The sequence below is a fragment of the Dichotomopilus funicola genome (genome assembly GCF_033296635.1).
Source record: "Dichotomopilus funicola strain CBS 141.50 unplaced genomic scaffold C8A04scaffold_34, whole genome shotgun sequence".
Taxonomy (NCBI): Eukaryota; Fungi; Ascomycota; class Sordariomycetes; order Sordariales; family Chaetomiaceae; genus Dichotomopilus; species Dichotomopilus funicola.
Genome location: NW_026944055.1, coordinates 273,322 through 294,476, shown reverse-complemented (window position 1 = coordinate 294,476; position 21,155 = coordinate 273,322). Strand labels below are relative to the sequence as shown.

The 21,155-nt window shown below is 54.4% G+C and overlaps 4 protein-coding genes across 4 annotated transcripts; 2 read left to right on the top strand and 2 right to left on the bottom strand.

Annotated features, from left to right (window-relative positions):
* Positions 1 to 405: 405 nt before the first annotated feature.
* Positions 406 to 1,828, top strand: C8A04DRAFT_37563 (uncharacterized protein; the record flags this gene model as incomplete). Its single annotated transcript, XM_062783919.1, has 3 exons — positions 406 to 536; positions 586 to 1,439; positions 1,515 to 1,828. The coding sequence occupies 3 exons, from the start codon at positions 406 to 408 to the stop codon at positions 1,826 to 1,828; spliced, it is 1,299 nt and encodes a 432-aa protein (XP_062636741.1).
* A 294-nt stretch (positions 1,829 to 2,122) lies between these two features.
* On the bottom strand, positions 2,123 to 3,040 carry C8A04DRAFT_12428 (mitochondrial import inner membrane translocase subunit tim21; the record flags this gene model as incomplete). Its single annotated transcript, XM_062777337.1, has 4 exons — positions 2,123 to 2,317; positions 2,379 to 2,433; positions 2,519 to 2,703; positions 2,768 to 3,040. The coding sequence occupies 4 exons, from the start codon at positions 3,038 to 3,040 to the stop codon at positions 2,123 to 2,125; spliced, it is 708 nt and encodes a 235-aa protein (XP_062636740.1).
* Positions 3,041 to 3,478: 438 nt separating this feature from the next.
* On the top strand, positions 3,479 to 5,250 carry C8A04DRAFT_37561 (uncharacterized protein; the record flags this gene model as incomplete). The annotated part of the gene is made up of 5 exons (XM_062783918.1): positions 3,479 to 3,550; positions 3,662 to 3,797; positions 3,873 to 4,056; positions 4,115 to 4,824; positions 4,907 to 5,250. 5 exons carry the CDS (start codon positions 3,479 to 3,481, stop codon positions 5,248 to 5,250), a joined length of 1,446 nt encoding a protein of 481 aa, XP_062636739.1.
* Positions 5,251 to 14,710: 9,460 nt separating this feature from the next.
* Positions 14,711 to 16,854, bottom strand: C8A04DRAFT_37560 (p53-like transcription factor; the record flags this gene model as incomplete). Its single annotated transcript, XM_062783917.1, has 3 exons — positions 14,711 to 16,196; positions 16,279 to 16,464; positions 16,709 to 16,854. 3 exons carry the CDS (start codon positions 16,852 to 16,854, stop codon positions 14,711 to 14,713), a joined length of 1,818 nt encoding a protein of 605 aa, XP_062636738.1.
* Positions 16,855 to 21,155: the final 4,301 nt, after the last annotated feature.

Sequence of the window (21,155 nt, the reverse complement as noted above, 5' to 3'; positions counted from 1 at the left end):
CTTTGAACGGTACCTTTTCTTTCGTTATAGGGCTCTCATTTACGATATTTGGGGACCGTGTGCCGCCTTCCGTTCTGAAATTGGCGTGAGCGAAAACCTCAACGCGAACTGCGAACTGTGAGGACTGCAACACGACAATTAGAGACCATTACCACCAAGAACTTAAGGTCCCTTGTATAGAATATCAGCCATTTCTTCTCAATCAATTGGTAAGATTATGCTATTCCATCAATCTGATCCCCTACATTTCACCGAATTCTGTCAGACCTGGTCGTCCGAAGAAGCATAGTTCCGCCAACAAGCTTTTCATCATTATATTCATCGCTTTGTTGCACGTCCCTCATTCTTCACGTCGAATTGTATGTCAACCACGACGTTTCCAGAGCTTACATGTAAATAGGCAAGATGTCTGATGAGGCGACGCATCAAGCAAACGGGCAGACCGACGCCAACGTAGCCAGCAAGACCGACAAGCTTGACGATGCTGGCGCTGAAGTCCCTAGCACCGTGGAGCCATCTCAACCTTTCTCTTGGCTGTAAGTCCGACTCTGTCTGTTGCACATTGATGAAAACTCACAACAACAGACAACCTCATCCCATTTTCGTCATTGCCCTAGTTGGCCCGGACGAGACGCCTTTCGGCATTCAGAAGGACTTTTTGTGTTCCAGATCGACATTTTACAAGAAGCACTTCGACGAAACCCCAGACGAAGGGCTAGAGAACCTCGTGAGACTACCGAATACGTCTGTCGAGGTTTTCGCCTACGCGCAGAACTTCCTCTACACCGGAACCGTGTTTCCGGCGCTCGATAAGCTCCCTAGTTACGATATCCTCATCGGCGTCTGGAAGCTGGGGCACGATCTGGGAATTGACGGTCTCTGCGATGCAGCACTTGAGGCTATGATTGAGTGCCGCCGCGTGACCCAACACATTCCCGCCACTCCGCTGCTAGTACAGGTCTGGAAGGAGACACCAGAAGGCTCGTCCATCCGCAGGCTTCTCCTCACATGGACGGCAGAGTACATGAGGTCCAGCGAGACGCGAGCCGAGTTTGCTCGATCGCTGCCACAGGAGGTGCTGAGCGAGCTGGTTGTGGCCATGAGCTCACTAAACCTGCCGCCGCTTCAGCTCGACGGGGATTCTACCGTTCCTACTTCTCAGCGTCGCTCCGTGCCGCATGATTTGGCCGAGCCCGACCGTCCCGCGAAGAAGCGCCGCACGTCCGAGGCTGGTATCAGCACCGGTGGCGTCGTTGCACCTATTGGCCAACTTGGTAGGAAGCCGGGGCCGAGGGCATCGTTGCCGGGATCCAAGCCGGGGCCGAAGCCCGGGTCTAAGCGCCGGGCTAGCGCAGCTCTGAGTGCCGCGCAAAACTTTTCTGCCAACCAGAAACTTAACTTTTGTGCTGATCTCCTTTCGAGGATGCTCTCAGGCCCAGGTATTTTCTCCCTCTACCTTCCCCAGAGTTCACGAATAAGGAATAGAAAGCTAACCCGCAATTTCCTCGATACAGGCTTCTGGACGCGGGTCGTTGGCCCCTTCAAAGACCCCGTTGATCCGGAGCGCGACGGCGTGCCTGACTATTTGAACGTGGTCAAGAAGCCAATGGACCTGATGACGATGAAGGCTAAGATGGACGGTCGTGAGTACACTGACGAGAACGAGTTCCTGGCCGACATGAACCAGATCTTCACCAACTGCTACACGTACTGGCGCGAGCAGGACCCCATGTGGACGGCGTGCGAGAAGCTGCAGAAATCGTTCGAGGATAAGTTCGGCCAAATGAACAAGTGGATCGCTAAAATGGAGGGCGACGAGGGCCACTGAATTTCATTATATACGGCGAACGGATTGGCTGGCGGTTTTACTTTGCGTTGCGGTATTAGGTGGTATGAGGCCAAGCTTTCACGTGGTATCAGGGACACGCCATCGAGGGGCCCAGGAGTGAAGGGTTTGTAGCATCAACATTGTATACTAGGAGCCGAGTTTGGCACAATAATACCCAAAGGTGGCACTTTCGCTTGAAACCTAGGCGGTAACTACACCACCGCTCTGACGATAATTGTACATGGTCTTACAAGGACCCATGTGAACCATGGGTCGGAAGTAATCGTTGACTGACTAGCTCCACTTGACACCAAACATCTTGAAGCCCTTGGCCAGGGCGTCTTTTGCCTTGGACGCATCTGCATTTTCCAGATATATCCTTTCGTGGCCCTTAATATCGATGAAAAAGTATTTATACTCATACTCGGCGTCACTGGGACGTTTAACTAGGTGTATCCCAACTCGCCCTGTGCCTTTCGGCCCTTGGACCTGATTGGGATGTCAGCCTCTTTTGAACGTTGACTAAATCACAGCCGTGGCCACCACTCACATTGAATTCGATCATCATATGTTCAAGCCCATGCCCATCTTTACTTTTTGTTGACCTGGAAGGCTCATGTGTTAGTCCCACCTATTTTTTTCGCGCCGCTCCCCCGCATGCCGGCGTCATCTGAGGTAGTGAAAACCCACGCAATGGGCCGGGCTCTTTGCCACTTGTTGTTTGTTTCCTCGCCATATGCTGTAATCTTCTTGCCACTGCCTAGCAGCTCGACACAGCGAGGGTCGGTTCGGATGCGATCGACGGCCCGGTTGAAATAGTTCGTCCTGCTTTCCGGGGCAAACACTTCCGAGTACAAAACATAGACCACCCCGCCCTGTCACATTGACGCATCAGTGACTGCCCTAGAAAAAACCCAATCAACTCCGTGTATGGCATACCGTCAATGCCACCCCCAAGATGACCATGCCGAAGTTGAAAGTCTGCTGGGCGGCACGACCCGTTTTCTCGCTCGCGGAGAGTTCGGACCAGGGAACGTTTCCATTATCGTTGAAGGGCGTTACGGACCGACGGCGGGTTTCGGATGTCGTCTGCTGGTGTTGCGTCGCAAAGCCTCGGCAGCTGTGAGCAGGTAAACGAGCAAGCGATCGATAGGGGACCAGCGCGCTAGCTAGGGGGAGCCGTAGTCCCGAGACGGTGACTCGATTCATCATGGCGGCTTGGCGGTACCCATAGCTAGCCAGCTTTCCGCAAGTCGATGTCGTCGAGAAGCGCAGCTCCTAGATTTCTTGAAGGTTGCAGAGCTGGCAAAAAAGCTTCAATGGTGGGTGGAGGTTGCACGCGACAAGGGCGAGCGGTGCCAGCCGGCAGTTTCTCAGGGTGGGGTCTTGAAGGTCGAGTGTGGGGCAAGACTTAGGCCAGATCGGGATTAGTGGGGTATTTTGATGCCACATGGATGGATGGATTCCCGGGAGACCAAAATGTGGCACCTTTCTCCTGAAACGGCGGCGTTCACGATCGCAACCGCACTCCGCCTCGTCTCAGGCTTCCGCTGCTCTTCGACTCACCCTGCCCGCGATCGCCATCCGAACGGCGCGCGCCCGTCCTCCCGCCCTTAGCCGCAACCAGGAACACGAACAAGGATCGCCAAGATGAGTGGCCTCGCATCCAAGCAGCAGTCGCTCAAGATTTTTGAGAAGCTGAAGGCGAAGCAAGCCAACAAGGTTAGCAAGACATCCCCCCTGGTCCTCGTCTCCGGTTCTGCGCTCTCTTGTTTCTGCTGGGCTCGAGGCCACAAATGCACAGCCGACGATAACTAATTGTGGGCTCCATAGGTTTGCTTCGACTGCGGCCAGAAGAACCCAACTTGGACATCGGTCCCCCTCGGCATCTACCTCTGCCTCGACTGCTCCGCGAACCACCGCAACCTTGGCGTCCACATCTCCTTTGTTCGGTCTACTAACCTCGACCGTACGTCCACGCGTTTTCCACAGCCCAGTTTGCGCCCCCTGAGTGCTAGCGGCAAGGGCTAACAACGAACAACAGAATGGCAATGGGATCAGCTGCGGGTGATGAAGGTGGGCGGTAACGAGTCGGCTACCAAGTTTTTCCAGTCCAACGGTGGCTCTGCGGCGCTCAACAGCAAGGACCCGAAGACAAAGTACACCTCTCCCGCAGCCACGAAGTACAAGGAAGAACTAAAGAAGAGGGCGGCCCGGGATGCCAAGGAGTATGTTGGATCCAAGTTCCCCATGTCCGGGGCGCAAGCACTAACGAACCGCTGCCAGATATCCTGAGGAAGTGGTCATCGACGACGGCGCAGTGGGCACCGAGAGCGGGAGCACCCCTGCCGAAGATGAGGATGATTTCTTCTCGTCATGGAGCAGGCCCGCGGTCAAGAAGCTGAGCCCGCCCATCTCGCGAACGGCCACCCCCCCAGTCATCGGCCGTACTCAGTCGCCACTTGCGAACAGCAAGGACAACTCGCGCTCCGCATCACCGCTCGCCAAGACTGCGGACGGCGAAACAGCGAAGCCCGCACCCAGCCGTATCACCACATCGGCCGCTCTTCGCTCCAACACGACGGGTCCGCGCAAAGCCAATATTCTCGGCGCCAAGAAGGCAACTTCGAAGCTGGGCGCCAAGAAGATTACCAGTGACGTCGTGATTGACTTTGACGAAGCCGAGAAGAAGGCAAAGGAGGAAGCCGAGCGGATCGAGAAGCTTGGGTACGACCCCAACGCTGAGGAGGAAGCCCCGGCGGCCAAGTCGTCCGCCAAGGCTGAGACCTCTATCGTCTCACCCACACCCGTCGCCCCTGTGCGTAGCACTGGAAGCTACGGCTCTGCGCAAGCGCGGGAGAAGTCGGCGGCTGAGGTTGAACGTCTCGGCATGGGTGTTGCTCGGTTGGGTTTTGGGCAGGTGGGCAAGCCAGCGGCCGCGGCGAAGAGCGCTGGCGGGTTTGGTTCTGTCGGTCCCATTAAGGCGGCCCCCGAGGGTATGTTTAATCTCAACCTAGATACCCCGATGGTGATCTCACCTCCTCCACCCACCTGCTAACCATTTCTGCCCCTTGTTAGATGACAATGACAACTACGCCCGTTCGAAGTTTGGCACTCAAAAGGCGATTTCCTCGGACGAATTCTTCGGCAGGGGCATGTTCGAGTCGGGCGCCCGGGCCGAGGCCCAATCGCGTCTGCAGGGTTTCGAGGGCGCGCAGTCCATCTCCAGCAACGCCTACTTCGGCCGCCCCGAGGGCGAGGAGGTTGTCACGGAGGACTATGGCGATCTCGAGAGCGCCGCAAAGGACTTTGTCCGTCGCTTTGGCATCACTGCCGCCGACGACCTTGAGAACCTTTCCCATCTGCTGGGCGAGGGCGCTGGTCGGCTGCAAGGAGCTGTCCGGGCGTACTTGGGGAACTAGCGGCCAGAGGCTTAGGTGGACAAGCGAATAAGACGGGTAAAAGGGTGGGGGATAGGGGGAGCTGGATCGGCGCTAAGAGGGTAGACAAATATGGGAGAAGGATGGGCGGGTATGTCGGTGTTGCTTTAGGCGGTACACTCGCCACAAGCGGGTGCTTCATGACAAGTTAATGAGAATATTTGGGAGTCGAGTTTGGTGGCTGGCATGTTATAAGTGACTATTTGTTATAGAAACAATTTTGTTCTTCGTTCACTACGAGTTGATTTGTCGGTGGCAGAGAGTAGCTGATGGTCAATCTCCTCCATGCCCGAAGTCCCGTCCCCAAACTCGTCCATATCTACGACCGTACGGCTCACAGTCATCTACCTGCCCAACGCGAAGAGATACCGTAGAGCAACTTACTCTCGACATTGAGTGCTTGTCATGTTGGTAGCTAAGCCGAAGGTGATCTCCCCATGTTGAACATACACCCCCAAGAATCCGTCCCTTCTGACTAGCTACTCTTTCCCATTTCATAGTTGAGAGAAATGTTACTGACAAAGAAGATCCTCTTGGTGGTTATGAGTTTGTTCTGGGCCCAGACAACGTGCCCCGGAGGGCAGATGCCACTCCTGTCTCTGGCCGCCAAGTTGTTCTCGGTTCACCGTGGTCCAGCAGAACAGTTGACGGAACCTTGTGGGCTCCGAATAGCCTTTTCACCTTTCAACGCACCAAGCCGGCTTAATCAGCGGCTTTCTGGTCGGTTTCTTGACTTGGGAATGACTAGGTAGGAGACACAATTTGCCCCCCTTCGTCACCCCTCTACCCAATTGACCACGGAGCTGTTCGCAGCGGTGTCATCTGTCAGGATCTGTGACAGCGCGGACCGTGGAACCGGGCTTGTTGTCTCCCAACCCTCACACCACTCCCGTGGTACTCGGATTCTATTCTACCAAAGTTGGAAATATAACACCCACTCCAAAGTGCTCGGTATAAATGGAAGGAGGGACCTGTCTGTCTCCATCGAGATCCTCGAGCCGTGGCACTATCCTTCGACGCAGGTGCGATGGGTTATCTTTGCATATCATGGTCCGTATCATCTGTTAGTGGAGGGCAAATTTTTGTATATAAAAATCATCCTCTCGACTACAGCCTTTAACAGGAGGTTCCAGAGGTACAATTCTCGGTTTGTGGTTCTTGCCCAAGGTTCGCTTTTCGTGGCGTTCGACAGAGTCGGGTCCGAGTTTTGCTTGTTCATCACCTCATGGCTTACCTTCTCCCGTCTTGCGTATTGAAACAACAGTTCCGGTCGGAGAAATTCGGCCTTGTGCTGCATTTCTTTGTTCACCACACCCTCTGAACAATCATCATTGATCCATGACAACTCAAAAAGAGTGTATGACAAAAGACAATCGTCTCTTGCCATAGGGAATGGTACCCCTATGAACAGTGTGACAAAGTAGAAGTCAATAAATAAAAAAGGAAAACACAAAAAGCTCACTCACCAAGCGCCTATCCCCATCCGGAGGGATAGCTGTTGGTGGTTACGAAAATCTTTCCGGTGAAAGATTTTTCTTCGCTGGCCCCGGGAATCGAACCCGGGACCACTTCGATTTACGACGGAAGTGGCGTGGTGCCCCCCCCCAATACCGTTGGGCCAAACACCGCTGTTTGGCGCATTGGGAGGAGCCGATGACTGGGACTCCGAGAAGGGGGGTTATATGATGCGGTGTTGGTTGAGGAAGGAAGGTGCGATATTGGTGGTGGGTGATGGGCGTGTTGGGGAAAAAATTGAGAGGCCTGCCTTCTCCCATCTTCAACGTTTCCTCGGGGCACAACGTTCGACATCTGCCTGCCTGACACAGTAGGTATAAGCATGTACATCCATGAACACTTCAGGAGGACCTGAAATCTCTACCACTGCCGCAATGCCTTGGGGGAATGCCCCGAGAGCTCCCTAAACTACGAGTGCTGCAACTGAAACCCCTTTTCATAACCAACCTTGTGCATCTGGAGGCAAGTCCAGGTTGATGCAGTGGTTGCGCCTTCTCCCTCGGCGACGCTATGCATACTCCCACTGCCTTGACGAGTTATGTCAAAAGCTAATGGCGTTGACGAGCCGCAATTCCGATCCTGGGGAGGTGAGCGAGGGGGCGAGGGGGGGTGCGATCTCACATCATCCATCTCTTGGCAACGAATATTTGTTTGCACTCCGATGTTGTTAGCACGGGCCCAGGCCTTTTCCTCGACTGACTCATTCAGACGTGGTGTGGTCGGGGGCGTTGTATGACGATGTGTAATATCTCACATGTAGACGTGTAGAGGGACCGACATACATGTACATGCATCCTGCATCGACATGCACAGAGGCATCGAGCTTCTGGGCCAAGCCATCATTTAGCACTGTTTACTCGCCCACCACCGGAGAAACCGTTACGGCCTACAACCCAACAGGATCTTCACTTCGCAATGGTGCCGCTTCGATGAGGCTAATACTAGTATCACTTATTTTACTGTTACCGACCAACCATGGTGAATAGGTGCAAAGGGGGACCATCAGAAACAAGAGCCTCGAGTGGTAAAGTACATACGAAAACTAGCAGAGTCCTCAGGTCCCGTGGCTCGTTTACCGAAAAAAGATACTAAGCAAACCGAAAGGAGCAAGGGAGACATAATACACGTGGAAAAGAAGAAAACGCGGGATGGAGGACAGGAGGAAACGGAGAAAGTTGCCAAAATGGGGGTGCGTTAGCTGCACTGACGTGCCGGCCGAGAAGCTTCGGGGGCAAGTTCAGTCATGTTTTATGAGCGTGGAAACGCCATTCAGACGCCATGGCGGTGGGAAGCAACGGGTTCAGACAGGAAAAAGACATCATATTTCATGTCGCCTTAGTCCTGCTTTCGTCTCTTTCTCGACATACATATGACACAGTCCCATGCAGTCGGCAATGGCGGCATCGAGTCCAAAGTTTGGGAATAGTGGCCCGTCTCAGCAGAGGCAAACCGCCTTCTGTGATAGAAGCGACAGAAGTATCAAAAAGAGAGAAGAGGGGAAATAAACATGGCAAAAGTGAGAAGATGTTGATCTTCGAAATCACAGCGCGGAAGTCCCCCGCCTGCAACTAGTCTCAACCTCTGACCTGGGATGCTCACGGCGCCATTCTATGCCATTGCCCACGTGTACTGTTCAGACATATGTTTCGGGCACTCGTTCGGACGCCACCTCCCACGCATTCCAGGAATCATGACCCTCGTAACCCCCGCTCCCTGATTCGGAGTTTCTTACCGGCGGCCAACCGACCAACACAGGCTGTTGGTGGCCGTTTTTTTACCTTCGCACTTCAACAACGACAGGACTCGCTAGCCATCTTTTGCAGCGCATCGGGCGCCCCGTCACCCCTGTTTGTAACATGTTCGTTCACTTTCCAACTTCTTTTTGAGCTAACAAGTGGCGCAACATGGATGACCCTCGATCATAGCTGCTCCCCGCACGCCCCTGATGCTGTCGCACCCGACCCAGAGGGATGAAAGTCTTGTGCATGAAGACTAGGGTGAGGATGCCACGTTTTGTTGCTGCAATGCTAACTGCAGGTTTCCCTTCATTCCAACGCATTTCTCCACCGGCCACGATGCGGTCCAGTGAAATGTTTTGAGCTCAACGCCAACTACCCCCTTTAATCTGGAGCGTTTAGATGAGTTGACCCTGCCGATGCTACGTAGCTTACGGGAGAGAAGGAGAAACGGCACTGGAGTCCCGGAGACGGTCAAGGCGGACGATGCGAGGAGTCGGTCTTAATGTCTCCCGTCTGCCGCTAGAAAAGCGTAATGGTATCCGTAGCCGTAAATCGGCGTTGTTTAAGGGGATGCGGGCTAGTTCAGGGGTGTGAACCGCCGGAAATATCCGTTATTCGTACGGATAGAACAGCCCTGTTCTACGACGCTGAGGACGGTGGTTGTTAACAATCGCGTACCCCGAGAGGTTAGTGGTACACGCATCTTGTTTTACTCATCCCAAGTTCGCGTGGGGAAAACCGTCCAAAGTGACTCGACCCAGTTCCCCCACTGAATCACATGTTGTACCTGCTGTGCACACACAATGGGCCACTTTTTCTCGCGAAGGGTTTCGTCCAAACCAACCCCCAACAAACCCGTTGAGGTTCCGGAAACACCCCAATCAGGAGTCCATCGTCCCCCCCATCAATCCCATCTCTGAACATGACACTGGATTAACATTGTCGCAACTCTCAGCCGCAAAAGTGAATCGGCCAATCGACCCAGCCCCGGCTGCAGACTCACACCCCCGTTAAGGCGCACAACCCGATGTGGGAGGGCCTGAAGGGGGGCACTGATACTTGCGCCGAAGCCCCCATGGGCCCTTATTGTGACGCTACCACAAACGGCGATTTTGAAGGGACTTGCCGAAGGATGACGGGTACGTACAGTAGGAAGGTGTGGCGTAAGGATGGTCACTTCGAGAATCCTAAGCCGCGTACACACTGAGAGGTACCAATCCTACGGAGGAGATATCATGTATGTACTGTACAATACAGTGGAGTGTGACGACTCAAGGGAATCGTAGTTGACCGCTGCGGGGCTTTACAACAAATGCACACCCCCCCATCTCATGTTGGCCGGTGTGGAGATTGGGGGTGATTCCATTTTTCCAGGGGCTGACGGAGTTGACGCCGAACTTTAGCGAATGATAACTATCAAAGTGAGCAACCCAATCCCTTTTCAATGGAGGCCGTTAAAAAAATTCATTAGGTTAAAACATGTACAATTCAAGGAACAATCCACTACTCCGCGTGTCAAATTGTCGATAGCACCGTCGTAACAACCCTGTGGAACACGGCCATCCACAAGATCCAAATAAGATGCGGCGGCTTGATCTTGGGTTGAACAAGGCGCGGGTATGCGATGTATTCTGCGATGAGGCTCGGGTGATGGGTGGCACAAGGTGCAGGGTGGCTGCGATGGCGTCAAACATGTATGGAAGGAGACGGAGGATGGCAGCACCCCCTTCGTTGTCCCCCCAGAAAAGCCCATCTTCGCGATCGGCATAGCGCCTCAAACGGGGAGCCGCAGTTGATGGTACCCGGGACGCACAAGCCCCTCCCATTGTGTTGGCCGAGTTGACCGAGCCAGGACGGGAACTCACGTTGGCGAGTTGCCGCTTGCACAAGGCCCCAGGCAACAAGCGTCTTTCGAGAATGTGGTACGCCAGGGGTTTCCCGCTCTGAGACAGATTTTACGTACTGTAGTGCAGTGGACCGTCGATCGAGAGCCGCTGACGGTTCCGATCCGGTTGATCTCATAGGGGAGTTCTGGGCCAAAGACCGACCACAAAAACAGCATGGAATCCAGGCCTTGCATGAAATCATTCCGAACCCCGCCAAGCGCTCCCGTCGTCGTCTTATCCGCCGCTCCTGGCCAACCGTCAGCGCTAGGTTAATTACAGTAAAGCCAGCGGTCAGGCCCGACAACACCCCCGCAAATTCCGGAAAAGCCATTCTGTCGGGGCGATATTCGCCCATCGCGCCCGCGCGCTCTCCCGTTTTCAGAAACAAAAAAGGGCGCTAGCGCCCGAGGGAAGGGCGGATCCGGGAAGAAACGAGCTAACGCTGTGTGACGGCGGGACAAGACGACCGGTGTGGCTTGGCGTTGACGAACAACAATGACAGGCGTCCTGGGTGGGGTCGATATGGGGGGGCGTCCTGGTAAGGATGCCGTTGATCACTGTTTCGTTAGACTGTTTTAGTCCCGAAACCTTATTTGGACAACAGCCAAACATCGTCGACCATGCCGTCTTGCCGCCAGATGCCCCTGTGCCTCCCGATCACTCTTTGCAATCCGAGCGCGCCGCGCACCAATGCCCTGCTCACAGCAGGACGGGGGTTGGGCCTAGAAGGGGCGGAATTTGCAACTGCTGCCGGTCGCTCTCGCTTGTGCTAGCCCCCCCCGCATTTTGTTGCTTTGTCCCGTTACGGATAGAATTCGCTCGATGACGAGTACGAACTCGTTTCAAGATCGCCTAGGCTCAAAAGGAAGCCTACAGAGATCAGATCTTCCGAAAGACAAACGCCGCCCGGTAGATCGCTGCTGTGTTTCCCAAAACAGCATCAAGACAGGGTTGACTCAAGCCTCCCGGTTCCCGGTTTCCTGGGCTCCCGTCAGAGATGGGCGCGCGGGCGGAAGCTGCGGGCTACGAGCTGCGAGCTGCGAGAAACGGCGCTTCACCACCGGGATTAATGAGTACCCAAACACACCACGAGATCCCCTGCGCAGAACGTCGTGTTTTGATCGACAACTTTTGTCGAGCCCTCGCGGGATGAGTCCAAGCCGACCGTGCCGCTGACTAACATCTGTCAGCTGCGAGGTTCTTATCCGCGCCTCGTTGACATACGTTGCCTTGAGAAGGCAATGTTTTTGGATCAGCCCTCAAGTTTGGTCCTTTTGTATTTTTTATCCCACCCCGCGGTACATGTATGTACAAGGCGGCGGAACCTGATCCAATTGGCCAATTGGTTTTAGCGGTGCGGTGTCAATCGGGGCGGATCAAGTCGCTGGGTAGCGCCGTTGGTAGGCACCTTACCTGAGGTAGTTCCAAAAGGTCGCAAATAACATGAATCTCGGGGTAAATTCTCCTTTGAGGGCCCCCCTTCCAAATGACTTTTCGTGCTGTGCTTCCTGATCTCTAAGCCGGTTCATGCAAGTCATACTTTGCCCCCCTTCGGGGAGACCACGGCAGATGGGCGGATAAGCGGTGTGACACGGCGGGTAACTACACCCAGGTCCACCTCGATACTGCTCGAGGCCGGCACAGATTGGCCGAGTGCGAGGATTCGAGGAAGGGAGTGCAGGCCTAAGCTTCCCAATGGTGTGGGAGACTCGCGGGCAGGCGTCCAGGGGTCAAGTGCAGGCGATTCTGGCTCCGCTGTCTGCGCTGCTGTGGCGGTCGCTGTGCGAGCATTTTTATTAGTTCGGTTTGCTTGCTGCGGTTGGTGGGGGAATAGATTGCTTTCTGCAGCTTACCCCTCCATCCGCCTTTTGTTGGGGGCTGGAACTGGCCCCGAGGCGCGGGAACGAACATGGGTGGGATCTGCCTGCAAACAAGTCTGGCAGGGGAGCATCATTCTTTCCATCTTGGAGCGTCTGTGAAGGCCCGCCGCATGATTCCAGTCTCGAGGGCCATTCAAGCCTCTTTGTGTCGATATTAAGGATTAAGGCGTGCAGAATTAAGACAAGAGAATTTTCCGAAATGTCGCAAGGCATGATACGCCCAATCAACCATCGCCCTTTGAGGGCCTTCGAATCGCCCATGAGCTTCTCTCCAGTCCGCGTAGATACCTCGAGCTGGGATGGAGGTAACATGCTCGCTCGGTCAGCGACTGTCAGACTCGCTGGGCGCTTCTCTGGTGAAGCTTTGGTTGGTAGTGCTGCAACTCGCGAGGGATTATCTGCACGAGCGCCAATAAGACGAGGCATTTCGCGGAATTAACCACCACAGCCCAGGAGACCGGTGAAGAAACACACTGTCCAAACCGGGCCAAAAAAGGGAGCTGGCGAGGTTCACCCACACCCACACCCACACCCCACACCTACACCCCCAACACCCCGCGGTGTAACGAAAGCGAAGGCCAGGGTGGCCAGAGAGCCCAACGGCTTCTCTCGTCAGAAGACAGCCCCAAAGCCTCCCGCCTGCCGCTTTGTGCTTATATCGGAAGGCTTTCCCCTCCAGGATCACGACGATCTAGGCAAAACAGGTACGGTATGATCAAGCGCGGCGACTATTCCGCGCCGCCATTGCCAAAGGGCCTCCTTCCAGCTGCTGTTTAAAGAATAGGGGAGGGACGGATGGGCAAACGGAGAATTACACATTCGTTGGGCAGAGAAGCCGTTTGTGTCACCAACGACTGGGTACAGTAGCAGCTCACAACCAGATGGGAGGGCCACCAAGTTTCCGTGAACCATAACCTATCATCCAACCACAGCTCTGAGGGGGGGCTGCAGGCGCAGAGCGGCGTTCCTGGCCCGCTCGAGATCCTCCAAGGCACTTTTGCTAGCCTTGGCCCCCTCCCACCCGGCTAACTTAGCGTCATTGTTCTGACTGTGCAACACTGGGTTGATAATGGTTGGACCATGGAAGGCCGGGGCCAAAAAGTCAAGGCACGCACACAAGGATTTCAGGGGACTCGAGGTTGCCTAAGTCATAAAGTCGCAAAAAGTGCCCGTTTAAGAAATCCTATCACAGCTCCGGACATTGAATCGAAGGAAAGGAAAAGAAAAGCAGGAAGGAAACCCTTTCGGTAGTTAGGGCCAACTATTTCGGGGCTCCAGCACTTTCGGACCTTCGGATCTAACCCACCATAGGCCCACCCCCATGTCGCGCGGGTGGTCCATCCCATCGATTGAGAAGAGTGCGAATCCATGTTTGTTGCATTCGTCTCATGAATCCTAGCGCGCAATCCCGCAAAACCCGTCGTCTTGGGATCGATGGCGAAGTGGGCGTATGTGGACGGTAAAGAACTGGCGAAGGGGAAACGGGAAAAGAATGGGGGACTGCCCTGTTACGTAAATGCAAGGGCATTCAGGTGTGAACCAACATAATCATGCTTTCTTCGCATCAAACAAAAGAAAATGGGCGAATGAAAAGACAAAAAGTAAAGACGGTGAGAATAAAATTGCAGATAACGTTCTGAAAACCAAATAGATATAAAGAAGATGCGCCGGGTATCCCTTCAAATGCCGTTCGTCCCGTTCCACGTAGCCCTCTGTTTCTGGGGTTCCTCTGAAGGGCATAATACGGAAATTCTTAGAGTAGGGGGTTGATGAAGATTGTGAATTTCTTCAGCACCAAGTCCAACAGCAGAATCCCACCACTGTCCACACCCGCCATCAGAGTACAGCAGGTAAAATTCCTCAGCCCGAAATGGGAAACCTAAGGGTGAAAAGAGAAGAAACAACCACGCCATGTACCTGGGTGAGGAATCAAAACCTGGCCCACCCACCTGATCCCAAACCAACCATAAAAATGATTCCATCCGTACCTGCCGCCTATTTCCATTCCGTTCCTTTACGCCGAACGATCCCATCGCCTCCTAATAACCCATCCATCTAGCGGTGGTAAATGACCCTGTGGACAGAAAATAGGAAAAATAGGCGGAAACAATGACAAGAAAATTGGTCAAGGCAGGGAAGGGGGAAAAAAAGGGAGAAATACGGGGAACTGGAGAAAAGGAGAAAAAGAAAACATTGTGAAAGTCCCAGGCGAATAACAAGCTTAAAATTTTGGCTCCGCCCGCGGCAAGCTTTTGCGAAGATTTCGGTCTGCATTTTTCCCATATTCCTTCCCTATTCCCACACCAAGCTTGATCATAAATGCATCGCAAATTATAGGGTAGCGCCCTAGCTGGGTTGGTTAAATACGTGGCCGCAGAAAATTATGGAGCGAACTGTCGCTTGTTCTGCTCGTCGGATTTCGTCACGTCATGCTCATTGTCGAGGATGGGGGCGAGATCAAAGTTGGGTACTGTCCATTCGAGGTTGTCTTCCCTTCAAACCGACCACATCTCTGATAGTACGGCCCATTTTGGTACAGAATGCTGGGAAGCGCGGTGTCCATCTCGGATTTGACCTTGGTTGGGTCGAAGGTGGTACTCATCGAGTTTGTCGGGCCGCTTCCGGAAACATCGTGACGGGGGTGGGAGAACAGTTCAACTTGCTGGTGGTGCCTTGTGTCTTGATCGCCTTCGTAGATTGTCGATGGATAATACTGGTAACCCTTCGGATCCGTGATGGCTCTCACCTCCTCAGGCGAGATCGTCGGTTCCAGCGTCATCTCATGATGTCGAGTTCCACCGTAGCCACCGGAACGGGTGTCATAGTGCTGCGAATAGCTTCCTGCCCCCACCATGGATGAAGTCGAGTATTCGCCAGGGCCCAAAATATTGGTCGAGTATTGACCGCCGCCCATGTTGCCACCGGAGCCCCCGGGACCACTGCTCGTGCTCGGCCGCCTCTCCGATTGGTAATGGCCAGGGGAGCGCCCGCGAACAATCATCTTGGCCGACTTCCGGTACGCGACCTTGACCCACTGGTCACTTGCCTGCTGGCCAACGTCGGCCCACAACTCGACGATAAGATGGTAATATTGCTGTGCCGCCCTTCTCTTCCCATTGTTGGCCGTTGCTTGCTTGAATTGGATGCGTTCGAAAGTGTGTTCGGTGGGTGCTGAGCTTTGCTGGGCTTGTCCAAAGCCCTGGTCGTATCTCGACGATCCAAGGCTCCCGTCTGGGCCAGCATAGAGGCTCGAAAGCGGGTGGTGGCTAGACTGCGGTGGTTTTGCCGAGAGCCGCGTCTTCTCGGGTTTGGCGGTCGGTCCTTTGTCCCGCTTGGGAGTATGCTGGACAAGTTCGATGGTGTGGCTATCGTTGTCCGATACAACTGCAGAGATGCACATGGCGAACCCGAAAACGGTGTATGCTTGCGAGGATCCAGTCTGGAGGAAGTGGATGGGCGAGTTGTGCATCGTGGGCGTCAGTGAGAACGAGCAGACGCAGGAAAAGTAGTTACGGCGATAGCACGTCCACTCGCTGTCGGCCATAAAGAAGCCCTTGTCGATCGCGCCGTTGATTTCCACCTTGATAGGGGTTGCTGATGCGTCGCCATAGGAAAGGTGACCGAGGGAGGTCATGGTGACTAGAGGAGGCATGCTTGGCTGGGATTTGGAGCTAGGGTAGCCCGTATCCATCTTGAGAGCCCCGTAGGCGGTCGACGCACTCGTTGGGGAGAGGGCGCTGTGGCGCCGGATACTCGAAAAGGGTGGCGACCGTTGAATGTGGTGATCCGGCCGTCTGAAGGATGGTGTCGCAGGCGCGTATGCCTCTCTCGCGCTGAGGTGCGTTCCTGGGTGTGGAAGCGTTGTGGACCGGTGAGCATGTGCCATGCCCTGGCCAGCCGTGTTACTGCTGCTGCTGTAAGCGACCGAGGAAAATAAGTGCGCCATGGGACAGGCGGATCATAACGACAAGATAATAGCGTGTCACGTACTTGGACCCCAGTCGAGGCCTGACGTCCAGGCCGGGAAAGACGGGGGGAGCGGGGTTATAATAGTGGCCAGTGTCAGGAGAGTACGGCGTGACTGGCGGCTGAGGGACCGGTGAAATCAGGCCCAGGTATGAAGGCTGCGCTGGTGTTTCTATTGTCGATAGGGAAGTTGTGGAGCCCTGAGTAAAACTGTAGGTGCATCCGGGTCAGAAACCGGCCACGCTCCAGTGCCATGCACGGGATGGGGGGCGCGGGGAGCGGGGGAGAAGAAAAACGAATTAGGTGGGTGGGTGGGAGAGTAAGGGGGGGTGGGTGGACGTGGATGGAAGACTCCATCACACGCCCCCCCAGGGGTCGACAACCGTCTTGGTTCCGGTTGGCCCTTGTGCAACTTGAATGCTGGCGGTAGGACAGAGCCCGTCATACCACACACAAGAAGTGTTTTGCAGGGGTCTCGCTCCCAGCCCTCTGACCAGCGATCGGAAGAACGAGGATGGCGCATGCGGCAACGACGCGGGAACCAGGTGCGGAGCGATCGATTTCACGGTAACACGTACCACAGCCGGAGCGAATATCCATGTCTCACTCACTCGCTGCTGCGCTTAACAAATTGAAAATGAGGATGCCAGCAGTCGCAGGCAGTGCACTTGCACACGGCCAAGGCTAGGGAAGTAAGTTACCTAGGAAATTGTCGGCACTTGTCCGGCGGGATGTTGCTGTGTATGGGCCTTGAAGAGGTAAGAAACGGGAGCTCAAACGCGCGACACACCAGACTGCCCCGTGGCGGATCGGGGCTTTAACGGCACATGCATCCAGAAAATCTCGGCTCTTGACGGGAAAGCCCGTGGCCGGGGACGAAGAAAATGGGATTGCACTTCAGTGGGAAGCCAGGGGCGAAGGTAAAAGTGAATGAACCGGACTTTGATCCCCAGAGCATTTTCGTAGAGGGTTTACCAAAGTGGTAATGAGAAGAAGTATTGGCAAGGGGGAAAATGAGTACGTACCACATGTCAGTCGGAGCTGATATCTCGAGATAGTCCAACCCGTTGCCAGAGGGCGGCGAGGGCTCGACGAAGTCCTGCTGGAAACACACCTGTTAGATCAATCATCTCATTTTTGTTGGACCCTCTTTAGAAACAAGTACGAGGCCTCCAGGCTGCAGAACAAGGAGACCAGGCTGGATTCGCCGGGCCTTGAAAACAAAGATCGGTCCTGTTGCCGCTGCCGCGCAGTCGATTGCTGCTATTGCCTCTCCTGGGTGTATGTCTCAATGGCTAGATGGAAACCTGGCTGAGGGCATGTCGAACAACCGCTGTGTCCCTGGTAGTGAAAAACCGGCGAGCGAAATTTGTCAATAGAAGACCTGTGGCGCAAGTCAGCGCAGTCTGCGGGTTAGGGAGTAAGTGACCAACAAACGGTTCGGATTGGAGCCAAGGGCAGGAGGAAAGCGCGTTCGAAAATGGCTGGTAGGGCGAGATGAACCCAAAGATAAACAAAAAGAAAAGTAACGAAAAGAGGACGTGACTGAACCGATAAGCTGGTATCTAGAAAGACCAGGTCGATTTTCTTGAGGGTGTAAGCAGTGGGGAGGGAGTGTTGGAGAAGCGGAAAATCGAAAGTGATGTTTGCTCGGCTGATGCCGCCCTGCTGTTGCCTCTGGCGGACCTCGCTAAGGAACAAGGCTCGCTTCGGGAGGTCAACGTCTTGAGGGATTACAGCAGCATCAACGCCAGAAAGTTTTTCGGGGACGAGAGGGGATTAGGAGGCTCAACGGGCAGGAGGGCGTGTTCCCGAAGGTGCGTAGGAAGGGAATTGGAAAGGAAAGGAAGCAGGCAGGGCCGGTACAACGAGGTACTGCTGCAGCTGCAGGGGGGGTACATGCCATTCTGAGCCGACCTTGATGCGCGGCCCAGAAGCAAGCATCGCCATTCACAGGGACAGCAGCAAGGTTCTGCAGGAAGCGCCTCACAGCCGGGATGCGACCGTGACCTCGTGGAGGTGCCTTCAACGGCGCGCTCTTCCTTTGTTAGCCAGCTGTCCGTGAGTCTTTTCCCCGGCTTTATCACTTTCGCTGTGATTCGCCATGTTCGAGGAATAAATGGCAAAACTGGGGAGGAACGGCGAAGGCCCTCGCAGCCGTATTGCCAGAGAAGAATTTGTTGGAAATCAGAATGCAGGAGAGCCCCCCTGGCGGCAGACCATGGCCAGGCTGCATACAAAAAGAAGTCAATGTGTTAGACCCAGAAGCGCCAAGGCCCAGCTGACTGGTGGGTGAAAAGAAAGAAGAAAAGGAAGGAAAACAAGCAAGGGGTATATACAAAAAGACAAGATATCCATCCACCGCCTTCGCGGTGGAGATTCGAGGTCTTCGGAATATTGGCGGGGGGTGAGAGATTGGGGGGGCAAGAGGAAGGAGCGAAGGGTGTGTGGCGCCTGCACCTGGTCTCTTCCGCAACAAGTCGGGCAGGAGCAAAGACATAGAGGAATACAATCAGATGGGCTAAAACAGAGAGAAATGGCACAGACCCTGGCTTTCAAAACTGCTGTGTTGTTAACTTACCTTGATACTACGTCCCCCCCCCTCTCCCCCCCAACCCAAACTTCCATAAGGCGTGAATCGTGTTGTCGAGCGGTTAACCCCAGCTAGCCGGCTGTTGTGATGCGATGCGAAGCTGCAGAATCCGGACATCTACACGGTTTTCCCGGAGAATGGAATGGCGTGGTCCGGGAGCGCTCGCCGTTGGCCTCGACGCAAATGCACATGTGAAGTAGAGAGGATGGGGTTAGCAAATACCTTGGGGAGTTGATGATTCATGCGCTGTTCCTCTGCCCCAAGTGGGAGCGAGGAGTCGCGGTGAGCGACAAAGTATTTAAATGCCCTCCGTGTCTATGAGAGGAGGCAAGCGTTAGCCCAAACACCCCTGTGTGTGCATCCATGGTCAAGATATTCTAGCAGAGGAGCTTGTTTTGGGAGCTTGCTCCGGTCCTTGATCGAGGACGGGCTGCGGCCCCCATGAGGGACAGCTGGACCGGGCGTTCGGAGGGCGACGCGGAATCCGGGCGGGATTGGGCGGGTGAACGAGGCCCGGGGGCCTTGCAGAGAAGGACCCCAGGCATATCAGGGAATTCGCGTTGGTCTCTCTGTCCCAAACGGCCCGAGTTGCAGACCCGGGGGTGGAGTGCTTCGTGGCTAGGATTGGTTCACTGACCTCTTGCAGGACCCCGGTCACACGGGCAAGAATTCAACACCCAACTGGTCGGTGGTCAGGGGTTTGTTTTTTTTTGTTCGTCTGGCAAACCAAAGCATATGAATTAGCAAACGGGTTCGAAATTCGCTTCTCTTGAGAAATACTTCAATACCGAAAAAGACATATTGAGGGGAGAACATCGACTTTCTAAACAGTATATATGCATGTTGCTGAGAGAGGGGTGGGGAAAGGGGGGTAAACGAGGAAGTAGCGAAAGGGTGTCAAATGAATGGGAGGAAGGCGTGGGACGGAAGGTGCGAAGCCCAACACTCGAATATTCCTTTGTTGCAGTGCATCTTCGCCCCCCCGGTCCTGGGCTGGTATCCGCCTCTTCCGGATCAGGTTGAACCGAAAGGCGATCATCCTCGACGGGAAAGGCTCTGTTTTCGTGACTCTCGGGACCGGTACCCGGGTCTTCGGAGGGGGTCATCCTGTCGTAAAACCAATCTTCCGCCCTCATAACCAAGATTGTGCCCGCAAAGTCGGGACGACATAATGGATAATGCAAAAGGGATGAAGACGGGGGATCATTCCGCTTACCTCAGTAAAGATTTTTGATCAGGTTTTCCAAGAGGAGCCCGGTTTGCGACTGGGCCAACAATACTTACGCCGGGTACGAGGCCCGAGGCGGTTCTTTATTGGTCTATTCCGGTGGCTGTGAGGTCTTCTGTTGCTGTGGGTGCTTCCCGCGTTTGCGAAGCTCACGGTAGCGGAGGCAACGGTCGGCCTTGGTCGTTGATTTGGAGGTTGGAGGCTAGAATAATGTTTTGGGTGATGATGTTTTCGATAATGGGGTCGGTCGCTTTAAAGGTGGTTTTTGGGGGTGATCGTACGGAGAGAAAGCGCTCCACACAGACCGACGAATACAGGACGCGTAGTACCACGGCTCAGGGGGTCCCTCTAGCCTATTTGGATAAGCGCAGGGTCTTCAAGTAGGTACTAGGTCCAGAACCTCTATGAAGAAGGATAACGAGGTGGCCCTTGGGTGTCTGTGTCTTCTTAAGGCTGGTGTCAAACATGTGAGGTAGTGCAGGGTTTGAAACAACAGTGAAGAGAGGTAGAGTGGGAGGAGCGGGAAGGCGCCTGGTCTTCTTAAGTAACAAAATCTCTATGCAACAACTTTGATACCCCCAGGAAGCAAGGGGCCCGTAGAACTAGGCCGCCTCGCTCCCAGCGTAATGGTTCGATGTCCGTCGATGTGTGGACGAGTAAACTCCCCTTGGCGAAGAATCGGGCAAAGGACCGCACTGGGCAGTCAAAGCAAGAAGCCGCCGAAGTTACAGGCCACTAGATTCGTGCGGTCGTAATGCTCGGTGCCTCTTTCAAACAACCCCGGACCTCGCTGCAGATACGTCTTGCGTCAGGGGCCTCCGAACTTTAGGACGGACAAGCCGGCACCAGTTTGCCGGTACGTTTGTCTTTTTCCTCGGGGGGGAATACATGACTATCACCGCAAAGTTACCAAATTTACTTGACCCGGCTCCCGACACACAGTGTCAAAATTATTTCCACTATGGCAATATGGTAGCTGGCCCCCAAGTTTCCAAACAGAACTTAGACTAATGTTGGCTGACTTCTTCGTTTTTCTGCATTAGCTTTCTGCAAGCGTCCTATGGACCTCATAGCTCCTTA